Source organism: Corapipo altera, unplaced genomic scaffold (assembly GCF_003945725.1).
Source record: "Corapipo altera isolate COAL_440 unplaced genomic scaffold, ASM394572v1 174, whole genome shotgun sequence".
In the NCBI taxonomy this organism is placed as follows: Eukaryota; Metazoa; Chordata; class Aves; order Passeriformes; family Pipridae; genus Corapipo; species Corapipo altera.
Window position 1 is genome coordinate 81,960 of NW_020885022.1, and position 11,886 is coordinate 93,845.

Sequence of the window (11,886 nt, forward strand, 5' to 3'; positions counted from 1 at the left end):
ACACACGGAGCCTCCTGGAACAGCCCAGGGGACACACGGAGCCCCCCGGCCCGGCACAACCCAGGGGACACACGGAGCCTCCTGGAACAGCCCAGGGGACACACGGAGCCCCCCGGCCCGGCACAACCCAGGGGACACACGGAGCCTCCTGGAACAGCCCAGGGGACACACGGAGCCCCCCGGCCCGGCACAACCCAGGGGACACACGGAGCCTCCTGGAACAGCCCAGGGGACACACGGAGCCCCCCCGGTCCCGGCACAGCCCAGGGGACACACGGAGCCCCCCCGGTCCCGGCACAGCCCAGGGGACACACGGAGCCCCCCCGGTCCCGGCACAGCCCAGGGAACACACGGAGCCCCCCGGCCCGGCACAGCCCAGGGGACACACGGAGCCCCCCCGGTCCCGGCACAGCCCGGGGGACACACGCAGCCCCCGGCACAGCCCGCAGCAGACACAGCCCCGCGGGTGTAAGGTGAGAGCAGAGCCGTCACCCGATCTCCGGGCCACGCCGTTCCCCCTCAGGAATCAGGAGCATCCTGGCTCCAGTCCTGGGAACAAATTCCCCCTCCCCAGCGCTGAGATCTCCTTTTAACCCTGTGGAGAGAGGGGACCCGGTATTTCCTGGGGCTCCATCAGACCGGAGTTCCTGCGGGGAGATCCTGGGGATGAGGGTGTGGGATGGGGTGGGAACTGCCTGTGGGTTCTAAAATAATGCAGGTTTATGCAGTATTTCTGCATGCAGCAGCCATGGAGGCTCAGCTCAGGATGTCTTTCCAGACGACAGGAGAAAGCCCTGCAAGACTTGCTAACAGTGATCAGCTTAAACATGTTTTGCTTCTGTCTCCAGCACTAAATTCCTCTTCAAACGACTCCCGAATTGCCTTGGAAATAAACACGGCCAAGCAGACTCAGGGCCTTGAAGAATTAGTGCTGCAGCACCCCAGGATGAGACACAGACATCACATTCCAGGACAGCTCTCCTCCTTGTACATCTCCATTATTAACCTTGCAAATATACATTACTAACCTGGAGCCACGTCTATTCCCAGCCAGGGAATGTGGATTCAGACAAGTCTAATTAAATTCCCCTGATTTCAGCAGAGCAGGCTGTGGGAATCTGACCAGTCTGGGAGGGATTTGCAGGGCTGTCACTACTGTGTCAAGGTTTGGCTTCATTTTTGCTCTGCAGGATCAGTGAACTGAGCAGGGACACTGGGACTGTCACTGAGAGCTTCAGTTCTAGGGGTCATGGAATTATGGAATGATTTGGGCTGGAAGGGATTTTAAAGAACATCCAGTTCCACCCCCTGCCATGGGCAGGGACACCTTCCACCAGCCCAGGTTGCTCCAAGCTCTGTCCAACCTGGCCTTGGACAATTCCAGGGATCCAGGGGCAGCCACAGCTTCTCTGGGCAACCTGTGCCAGGGCCTCCCCACCCTCACAGGGAAGGATTTCATCCCAATATCCCATCTAACCCTGCCCTCTGGCAGTGGGAAGCCATTCCCTGTGTCCTGTCCCTCCATCCCTTGTCCCCAGTCCCTCTCCAGCTCTCCTGGAGCCCCTTTAGGCCCTGGAAGGGGCTCTCAGCTCTCCCTGGATCCTTCTCTTCTCCAGGTGACCCCCCCAGTTCTCCCAGCCTGGCTCCAGAGCAGAGGGATCCAGCCCTTGGAGCATCTTCCTGGCCCCCTCTGGAACTTATGGCACCTACAGTCCAGAGGAGGCCATGGAAGTGATCCAAGAAATGGAAGAGCCCTTTTGTGAGAAAAGGCTGGGAGAGCTGGGGGTGTTCAGCCTGGAGAAGAGAAGGCTCTGGGGAGACCCTGGAGCACCTCCCAGCACGTCCAGGGGATCTGAGCCTTTCCCAGTATCCTCACTTTGCGTCACAGTGTCCACAGGACCCTCCCCATTGGCACAAGCAAGGGGGAAGGGATAAATCCAGAACAGGTGGGCAGCAGAGGTGGCACTCTGCTGGCAGGAAACACGGGATTAAATCCTGATTTTAATTATGCATTCGTGCTCCTTGGTTATTTTCCTACAGTGAGATTCCTTCCCCCAGGCTGGCACAAAATGGGCTGCAAAATGGACCTTTCCCAATCAACTTGGCTTTTCTCTGCTAAGCTGGATGATAGACTGCATCTCTGCAGTTACCTAAGCAATTATGCACCTTTACATGCATTTATTGAGAAGCTTAATTTTTACACTGGTTTTAGATGAGACCCGTTGAGTGACGCATTCCTTATTCTCCAGGTGATAATTTTGGCCCAGAAAATTGGGTTTGTTGGTATTGGACAGAAACTGAAATGCAATTTTAAAAAACGGGCAAAAAGGCAGCACTTCAAAACTGTTTTTCAATCAGTTAATTTGTTTAAAAGTCCCAGCTATGTAAAAATTAAGTTGCTTAGAACACGTTTTGCATTAAAACTAACTGAATTAGGAAGGCAAGAAGATGTGAAGTGGTGACAGGCACAATGTGACTCTGGTGGTGGTAGCCTGGCATCAGTGCAGAGAAGGTGGATGGGACAGGAGGCTCTGCCAGGGGCACAGACCACTCTGGAAGAGCCATTATGCCCTAAATTCTCCCTGTGAGGGTGGGGAGGCCCTGGCACAGGGTGCCCAGAGAAGCTGTGGCTGTCCCTGGATCCCTGGAAGTGTCCAAGGCCAGGTTGGACGGGCTTGGAGCAACCTGGGCTGGTGGAAGGTGTCCCTGCCCATGGCAGGGGGTGGGACTGGATGTTCTTTAAAATCTCTTCCAACCCAAACCATTCCATGATTCTATAAATCTGTCAGGATGGAGTCCCTGCAGTTGTTTGTGTTTCTCAGCCACCCTGACTGCAGTCTCAGCCTCCTTCTCTCCCTGCAGCAGCATTTTTAGGGCTCTCAAGGAATTTTCCTTACCCTTTCCCTGGGTGCTGCTTTCCACTTCCCTGAAGATTCCTGCTTTTCCACATCCGTGCTCCCTCTGCAACCCTCTATCATGGATCACCCTCCAGAGACCCCTCAGGAAATCCTGCAGGAGATGATCCTGGTGTGTGGTGGGTGCTCACACTCACCTTCCTGCCCAGGGGTTCCTGGAGCTTGGCTCTCACTCCTGATAATCTTCAGACATTCCTCTTCTTGCTTTTGGAAATAGAAGACGACGGAACAGTCGGGATGTGTCCCTTGCACCTTGGGAAAGGGAAAGGGAAAGGGCAGGCAGCAGAATCACAGAATAACATTATGGTCTGGGTTGGAAGGGACCTCGAAGACCATCCAGTTCCACCCCATTGCCATGGGCAGGGACACTTTCCACTGGATCAGTGGGAAGTTGGGCATTAACAGGTAGGTTCCAGACAAAATTCCCTATTTCTGCAGCAGCTGCCCCAGGAGAGCTGAGCTATGGAACTGTGCTCTGGAGCCTGACATTTCCTGCACTTTCTGCTGTTTGCCTTGCAAACACCACAGAGAACCACTGCAATTATTTCTAATTCCCTCTGAGAGTTTGTGATGCCTCAGGGCACGGCTCCACCACAGCACCAGGCCCATGTGGAGCCGAGTTTATGGATGGAGAGCCCGGCTTCACTGCCCAGCACATTCCAAACCTCAGCAAGGAAACCATGTAATTAGAGATATATGAAAACCACCTCTTAGGGCATGGATAATCCTTCCCCAGGGTTTGCTCATGTTCAGGCTGGTGTGTTTTAATTGGAAGCATCAGCAACCACTGTCGGAGTTCACCCTTCTCCTGTTCTCCAGCTCTTTGGGAGATGCTGGAAAACAGGCACAGTTTCCTTAAAGTTGGTTTGCTAAAAGAAGTGAGGAAACATCAAGGGGTATGTCCTGACCCTACAGATCCCAAAAGTGCAAGGGATGTAGTGGCTCTTTGTCCAGGGATTGGATTGCCTGGGAATCTCTGCTTTTGGGATTTGCCTCCTTTGATTCCAGCTGGAAAGCCGGGAGATTGAGGTTGAACTGAGAGCAGGCCATGAAGTTTCCATTCTCATACATCCGTGCCCATTCCTAAGCATTGGTGCCCTGCCCTTCCCTTCCCATTTAACCTAACCTAACCTTCCTCCTTTACTCTCTTTTTTTTTCCTGTTTCATTTTCTTATTTTCCCCTTTCTTTTTCCATTCCCTTTTTCCCTTCCTTTCTCCCTATTTCCCTTTCCTTTTCCTTTGCCCCAGGAGCAATCTTTCAAGTCTAGGGGGGAGTTATTCACCGTGGATCCCTCCAGCAGCACAACCCCCCCGTGCCCTCCCAGTTCCATGGGGGTTCGGTGCCAACATCCCCACGGCTCTGCCCCTGGATTGGGAGCACCCACAGATGATCCCTGCCCCCTGCACCCTCCAGCCATCCCTGTGGGAGCTCCCCCGGGCCCTCGGGGTTTGGGGCTCCTCAAGGGGTGTAGGACAATATGAGCAAAGTGCCCCCCAAACCCCCGTGGGGAGGGAGGGTCCGTCCCTGAGGCATCACCCCCTGGGGCAGCCCCTGGAGCTGAACCCTGGGGAGCCGTGTCCTGGCTGGTCCCCGAGCGCTGTCCCAGCCATGGGGGGGGTCCCAGGATCACCGGGGTCAGCACATCCCCCCCTCAGGAGCTGCTGCGAAAGCCCCCGAGTGGGTGGGGGGTGCCGGCAGCTCGCAGGGCGTCGCCCCGGGTCGGAGGGATGGGGATGGGATGGGAAGAACCCACCCTGGCCAGGAGGGCAGCACTGTGTTCTCAGCGCTGCCCGCCCCTGGGGTGGCTGTCCCGGGGGGAACCACCGTGCCCACCGCCCACCCTGTGCCCCCGCGGCCCCGCCGTGCCCAGGGACACTCACCTGGAGCACCGGCAGGACGAGCAGCAGGACCAGCAGCCTCGGGGGCGGCTGCCATGGGACCCCCATGGCTGGAACCAGCGGGTGTCCCGGCTCAGAGCCCGAGGGGCCGGGGACAGCCCAGCTCCTCCCGCATGTCCCCGAGGGTGGGGGACCCCGGCACCTCCCGGGGTGACCCAGCACCTTCCTCCCCTCTTCGCTGCCCCTTCTCAGCCGTGTCCTGCTCCCGTCTCTCTCCAGGACCCTTTCCTGCAGCAGGTCCTTGGTCACACCCCGGTGCCCTGACCCAGTGCCCGTGTCCCCCCGGCTCTGGCTGTCCCCGAGTGCCGACGGGCTCTGTTCCTCTGCGAGCCCGAATGTCACAGCTCCTGTATCTGGAATATGGAGGCTCCACCCTCCACTCCCCCTCCCCACGCAGAGGGTTGGACAGAGGAGCAGCTCGGGAGGGACCCCCCAGCCTGGCACTGCCCAGCCCGGCCACTGCTGTGCCCCCAAGTACCGCCTTACCTGCTCCCAGCTGGGCCCAGGGGGATGCACAGCGGGCACAGGGACCCCTCTCACCTGCTCCAGGGATGCTGCAGGGCTGGAAAACTGCTGGCTAAAGGCTGTGGGAAGTGGGGGTGCAGCCGGGGTGGGGTGCAGGGGGCACCTCAAGGGTCAGGCTGCACCCCGGGCAGCTCCACACCTGGGAGTGGAGGAAGGTGGGGACCCCAGAGGAGATGCTGTGACCTGGGGTTGTGCACACACGTGTGCAAACACATGCCCTGACACACGTGTGCCTGCCTGGACACATCTGTGCCCATGGCCTGGGGGCAGTGGGGCTCCTTCAAGCCCTCCCCCAGGGTGGCAGGAGGCTCTGCTGGCCCCAGTGACAGGCAGTGCTGCCCATCCCTGTCCCCTGTCACCACCCTGCCTGCTCGCTCAGCTCCTGCCTCTCCTCCCTGGAGCACCCCAAATCCCTCCCCAAAACAACCCCCCTGCCCAGTAAGGCCCAGAAAGACCCAGGGTGGGCACTGACTGTCCAACAGCTGCCCACACCTCTGCAAAATAACCTGAACTCTGCCCCAGTGGAGACTTTTGGTCTTGGCTGAGCTCATGAGTTTGGTGGTTTGAGTGCTGTAACCTCGGTGCCAAACCAGAGCAGAGCAGGGGGGTGCTGGGGGATCCCGGGAACAGGAACAGCCTGGGATGGACACACACCTCCCTGAGCACAAAACACCCAGTGCTGCCTCCCTGCATCCCTCCCAGCTGCCTTTGGGGCCAGATATGGACCCCCAACCATCACCTGGGCTCTTCTCCTTCTATAAAAAAAGATACAAAAGTCTATATAAAATATATAAATATATATATAATATATATATTGCATATATGAAAAATAAATATATATATATGTAATTGTCCCTACTAGAAAGCCCCAGCCACTCCAGCAAGGCGAATTTTGACTCAAACATCACCATTTTAATGATTCTACTGACAAAGCAGAGAGGGCAGGAGAGGTGAAGGAAGGAGGAGGAAACCCAAGAGTGCAGGGAAGACACTGTGATAATCTCTTGGGATTAGAGAACCAGCCTTGCACCCCTAGACCACCCAAAATCCTCCTCACTGACACAACTCAGGTGTGGGTGACGGTGAAAGAAGGGACTGAAAATGCCCCTTGGGCCTCAGTGCTGAAGGGCAGAGGGCTGGGGGGCTTCACTGCACTTTGGACTGGGGTAGGAGGAGAGAGAACCGCTTCTGCTGCTAATTTTAGTAATGCAACATCATTACCATCTCTTAACGAGGCAGCAGCTCCCAATAACTGCTCCCTCCATCGGGAGACACGAAGCCAAAGAAGACCCCAACAGGGTTTGCTATGTAAATTAAATAACCCTAAAAACAATGCAGATAAAAGAACGGGGCCCTTAACATTTGAAAGGCCTCGTTTGCCATCATTAGCAGTGGCCCACTCTGCTCTTAGCCCGTGGTTATGTTGACACAAAAGGCTGCCAGGCACGGCCAGGCTCATTAACATCTAATGGTTCTGCTAGAATGTAAACACCCAAACGTAACCATTTACTTTTCCAAAGCATATTAAACACGTGGGAGGGGTGCAGAGAGGCAAATTAAACAAAACCCCTGCTGCAAATAACCCTGTGCCCCAGTTGGCATCGCCCCACGAGCTTGGCATGGAGTGACGGGGGATGGGGTCTGGTTTGGGGGTGGCCCGATGTGTCCCCACAAGGCCACTTAATTTGGTGCCACCTGGTGGCAAAATGGGCTGGAGGAGTTGTCCCCGGTTTTGGAGGTGGCAGGTCTGGTCCCTGTGGAGGGAAAGGCCAGGGGAGGTTGGAAAACCTCTCCGTGGGATGTGCATTGCTCTCCCCTTTCCCCAGGAAGCACTTGTCCAGTGGAGAGCCATGGGGATCCCTCAGGTCATGCCCAACCACCCACACCTTCCTGAGCTGCTCCTGCCCTTCTTCCAGCAAGGAAGAGCTGGGACAAGACAATGGTGGCTTGACCTCCTTCCTGGTGCGGGGTGACCTGCCCAACCCTGCCGGTTTTAGGGCCATTGTTCCCTTTTGCAGTAGCAAGTGGAAAATAAACGAGGATGAACTCACCTGATTGCAAATCCTGGCCAGCCCAGGACCCTGCAGCCCCCTCTGGGATCCCCAACTGTACCAGCACACGGTGGTCCCATATGGGGTGGTCGTATCCACCCATATGACAGTGAGGTGGATGGTGGTGAGTGGCTGGAGGGGACGGGATGGGAGGATTTGCCTCGGGCACATGGCTTTGGTGTGGCAGCACAGCCATGGAGGGCCGGGGGTGGCACACAGCAGCAACTGTGTCCCTGCCAAATCCCCAGGGAATCTCCCCCCAGAGGCTGCCCTTCAGCCACGGGTGCTCCCATTAATCCTCCTCCAGCGCTGGGATCGCTGCTGGTGTGTGTCAGGAATTAGGGATGACTCAGCCGTTTCCAAAGCAAAGGAAGTCACTGACAAGAATCTTTTTTTTGCAAGTGCCAAATGCTCATTTACCAAGGGCTGGAAATTACTAATCGTGTTGTGTTGCCTCCATCCCACCTTACAGCAAAGTGGGGTGTCCCCACCCTGCCCCAACAACCTCTTCCCTGGTTTTGGGCTCTGTGGCAGGAAAGGGTCTGTGAAGGGTGATTTGGAGGAAGAGGAGACCACAGTGACTGGATGATGGGTCTCAAAGCACCAGCAGCATGAGACCTCCTAGAAAAGGAAAGTGGTATTTTTTGTAGTTACCTTTCAAAATAAGAAGCTTAAACTCACTCACAGTCCTGGACCCACAGAGCATCTCCAGAGAGGTGTGCCCAAGTGGCTGTGAGTGACAGTGTGATGGGGGACAGCACAGGGGACAGCAGCTGCCAAACTGCCACTCCACATCCTGGGCTTGTCCTGGTGTGCAATGACAAACTGGTTTTGGACTGGTTTCTGATCCCCCTCTGGAGCCAGCAGGGATTACAGGGGGATGTGTTGCCTCAGCGGTGTTTACTTCATCTTCCACGAATCTTAGGCGAGGCTGCTGACTCCTGCCGGTGTTTCCTCATTTTGGGAATCTCTCTGGCTCCAGTTTGTTTCCTTTGTTTCCAGGGAAGGGAAATGGCACAGGGGATGTGTTATTGAGGGCAGCTCAGGGTGTCATTGCTGCCAGGCCACATCAGAGCACAGCTCATCCCGGCTCGATGCATCACCATCCTGCTGAGCCCCGTCTGATGACTCGCCCTCGTGCCCTGGCTGCCCCTGCCTGGCTAATTTGGCAAAGTTTGTCCATGTTCAGTGTCTCCTGCTCACACTGCAAGCAGAGATCCGTGCAGAGAGAGCACAGAGGGGCTGGATCCTGCTCCAGGCGCCTGGTGCAGCACCCACACGGTGCAGACGTTCCTGTCCAAGGGGTTGGCAGAGGGTCCCTGTCCCTCCTGGTCCCCAGGGGCCTGACCCTGTTTCAGGGCCACTGCATTGGTCCTAAAAGGTAAAATTCCTGGTCCAAAGCAAAGCTTGTGGTGGAACTCAAGCTCTGCCTAACCATGGCACAGGGCTGAGATCCCAGCTCTGGGTTTGAGGTTTAGGTGAGGGTTTCCAGAACAAGGAATCCCAGAGTTACAGGAAGAGAAGGGCTCGAGAGCTTCCAAAGGGAGGGCTGCCAACAAAATCATCTGCTGAGCACCCTCAGGGTGTCTCTTGGCACAAGTCTCATCCTGGGGGTTGGGTTTGGCAGGGTGGCTCTTACTGGGGACAGGGGGGTCCATCCCCACCAGAACTGTAAACTCCTCTGATCCCTCCTGGGCCCTGGTTTTCTAGGATGTACATGGGGATGGCTGATGTGCCATCACCAAGCACTCCAAGGTGGGGAATATAAACTGACCCTGGGCTATCACCTCTCATGAGGGTCCTCAGCCCCTCTCCTTGGTGAGGAGAGGTGGTACCTCCAGCTGGAGGATCATTTCTGCCTATAAAAGGTGTCTCTAGGCAGTGTCCTGGGGACAGCACAGCCACAGCTGCCTTTGTCCCCAGCCCACAGGCCTCACACTTGCATTTCCCTGTGCCCAGACTCTGCTTTCCTGGCCAGTGCCTATCATGGCACTCAGCATCCATCTGGCTGTTGATCCTCCTGCTCATCCTTCCTTCTTTTCTTTCTTTTCTTTTTTCCTTCTTTTCTTTCTTTTTCTTTCTTTTTTTTTTTCTTTTCTTTTTTTTTCTTTTTTCTTTCTTTCATTTTTCTTTTTTCTTTCTCTTTCTTTTTTCTTTCTTTCATTTTTCTTTCTTCCTTTCTTCCTCTCTCTCTTTTTTCTTTCTCTTTTTTTCATTTCTTCCTCCTCTTTCTTTTTCTTTCTCTCTTTCTTTCTCTTTTTCTCTCTTTCTTTCTCTCTTTCTTTCTTCCTGTCTGTCTTTCTCTTTTTCTTCATTTCTTCCCCTTTCTCTTTCTTTCTTTCTTTCTTTCTCTGTTTCTCTCTTTTTATTTTTTTCTCTTTCTCCTTCCTTCCTTCCTCCCTCTCTTCCTTTCTTTCTCTCTTTCCTTCTTTCCTTCTCCTCCTTCTCCTTCTCCTTCTCCTTCTCCTTCTCCTTCTCCTTCTCCTTCTCTTCTCCCATGCAGGAGGCCAGACCATAACACTTCCAGAGGGGCTCAGGTTGCCATGGGAGGGCTGAGAACATTCCAAGCAGGTCTCCTGCCACTCCTCACATCCCCCTCTGGCACAAGGTTTCCTTATACCCCTCACCCCTCGTCCTGGTGCTTGAATCCCTCCCCCAGATAAGAGCAGGACTGACAGCCAGGCTCTGCTCATCAGGCTCTGCCAGAAACGAGGAGGAATCAGCACAGTAATTAAATGTGCAAATAATTGGAATTTGGGAGTTAGAACAAAAGGCAGAAAAACAATCCAGAGGGGTTTGGAAAAATTAAGAACACAGAGAAAAATCTAATCAAGCAGAAAACAGCCCGACTGGAGCCAATGGTTGGGGGCTGAGGCCCTTGGAGAGCTCCTCCCCTGGCACTTGGGGGGGTCTCGGTGCCAATCTGGGGCAGAACAAGAGTTTTTGGAGAGATCTGTCCCTGCTTGCTGAGCAGGGCTGGTTGCAGGCTGAGTTCCTGGGAAAAGTTCCCAGATCTGTGCTACTGGTGCAGGGCAGATTTTGGATGCAATATCCATGGAAATAATCCCTCAGAGGGGCAGCCACAGAAATGCAGCTGGTGGAGGCGGGGGAGAGATACCTGAGGCCGGCGGGGTTGGGATCAGTTGGGCTCTTGGAGGGGAGAAAGTGGTTTTTCACTGCAAAGGGTTTGCTGGGGATTAAATATTTCCCACAGACTCACCATTCCCAGCCACAGCGTTTCCCTGGGATGAGTTGGGACATACAGAGCTCTCTGCACGGGGGAGATAAATGGAACACGTGAGTTGGTTGTGGTCTGCTGGACACAAATCCCCCTGGCAGCATCCTGGGAGGGACTGGTGGCAGGGAGAGCAGCAGGCTGGAGCCACTGGTTTGTGCTCACACCAAACCTTGCTGGGATTTCCATGGGAGGATGTGCTGGTTGGTCACTGCATCCCTGGGGAAGTGGTCCAGAAGGTTGGGAGACAGACCCAGGGCACCTGGAACTGTGCCATGGACATCTTGGGGACCAGACTGAGGCTGAGGGACATCCTGGGCCACTGTGCCTTGGTTGTGCCCAGGGGGATGTTTCTGAGGACCTCTGAGGGGACATCCCATGGCTTGGAAGGATCTTCTCCCTCCACCAACAGAGACAGACAGGCAGGGGTGTCTCCATCAGACAGCAGGCACTGCACATCCTGAAGAGCCAACCCCATTCTGACACCCAAACCTGCCCCAGACTCAGCCAGACCCATCTCCCACCATTCCCTGCAGAAACACCTCGCCAGGTTTGCTCTCCCATCCCGGGGCTCCCCCAGGGTCAGGGGACACGGCTCAGCCCCACAGGGACACGCTGCAGATGCCTCCCGGCCCCTCCGGGTGCTTTTGCCAGCGCTGGAAAGGACCTTTCCTGGGGATACACTGCGGGGAAAACCAGCCCAGGGACATTCCTTGCCCGGCCAAGCCTCCGGGTTTGTTTCTCCCCCGCAGCCGTGGCAACGATCCCGGCTCCTGCTGCGGATCCGCTCCCCCCATCGCCCGAGCCATGGAAAGGGGGGCAGCAGGAGACCCTCACGGGGCCCGGGGGGACCCCCCAGCAGGGACCTACTTCATCCCACAGAGCGTAAGCCCCAGAGAGCAGTTCTGCCTCTGGATTTATGGGATAGGGGGTGGGAAATGGAATGAGGCGGGAGGAGAGAGGGGCTGGGGTCGGGATTTTGGGGGGGCACTGAGGGCTGTGAGGCAGCAAAGCTGCTCGGTACAAAACGCCTCCCTGCTCCCTTTGGAGCCGGGAAGGCCATCCCTGCGCAGGGACGTGTCCCCAAAGGTGGGGACTCGCCAGGGGTGCAGTTCACCCACGTTTGCAGGGCTGCGCCCCTGGAAAGACGAGGGTCAGAGGAAGTGACCCCCTCCTCCAACGCTCCCACCCCCTTCCCCCGGGGAGCAGCTCCCCTCCCTGCTCCCTGCTCCCTGCTCCCTGCTCCCTGCTCCCTGCTCCC

At 55.9% G+C, this 11,886-nt stretch overlaps 2 protein-coding genes across 2 annotated transcripts in view; one reads left to right on the forward strand and one right to left on the reverse strand.

Moving 5' to 3' along the window:
- LOC113959105 (vasoactive intestinal polypeptide receptor 1-like) overlaps nt 1–4,871 on the reverse strand; it is an 11,002-nt gene extending 6,131 nt beyond the window's left edge. Inside the window, exons 1-2 of the mRNA XM_027667885.1 lie at nt 4,797–4,871; nt 3,053–3,167 (exon numbers count right to left, since the gene is read on the reverse strand). Coding sequence (XP_027523686.1) covers nt 3,053–3,167; nt 4,797–4,862 — 181 coding nt within the window. The 5' untranslated portion in view covers nt 4,863–4,871. The remainder of the gene's footprint in view (nt 1–3,052; nt 3,168–4,796) is intronic.
- Nucleotides 4,872–11,423: 6,552 nt separating this feature from the next.
- The window catches only part of PRR29 (proline rich 29), a 4,640-nt gene continuing 4,177 nt past the window's right edge, over nt 11,424–11,886 (forward strand). The window contains exon 1 of the mRNA XM_027667881.1: nt 11,424–11,510. Coding sequence (XP_027523682.1) covers nt 11,433–11,510 — 78 coding nt within the window. The 5' untranslated portion in view covers nt 11,424–11,432. The remainder of the gene's footprint in view (nt 11,511–11,886) is intronic.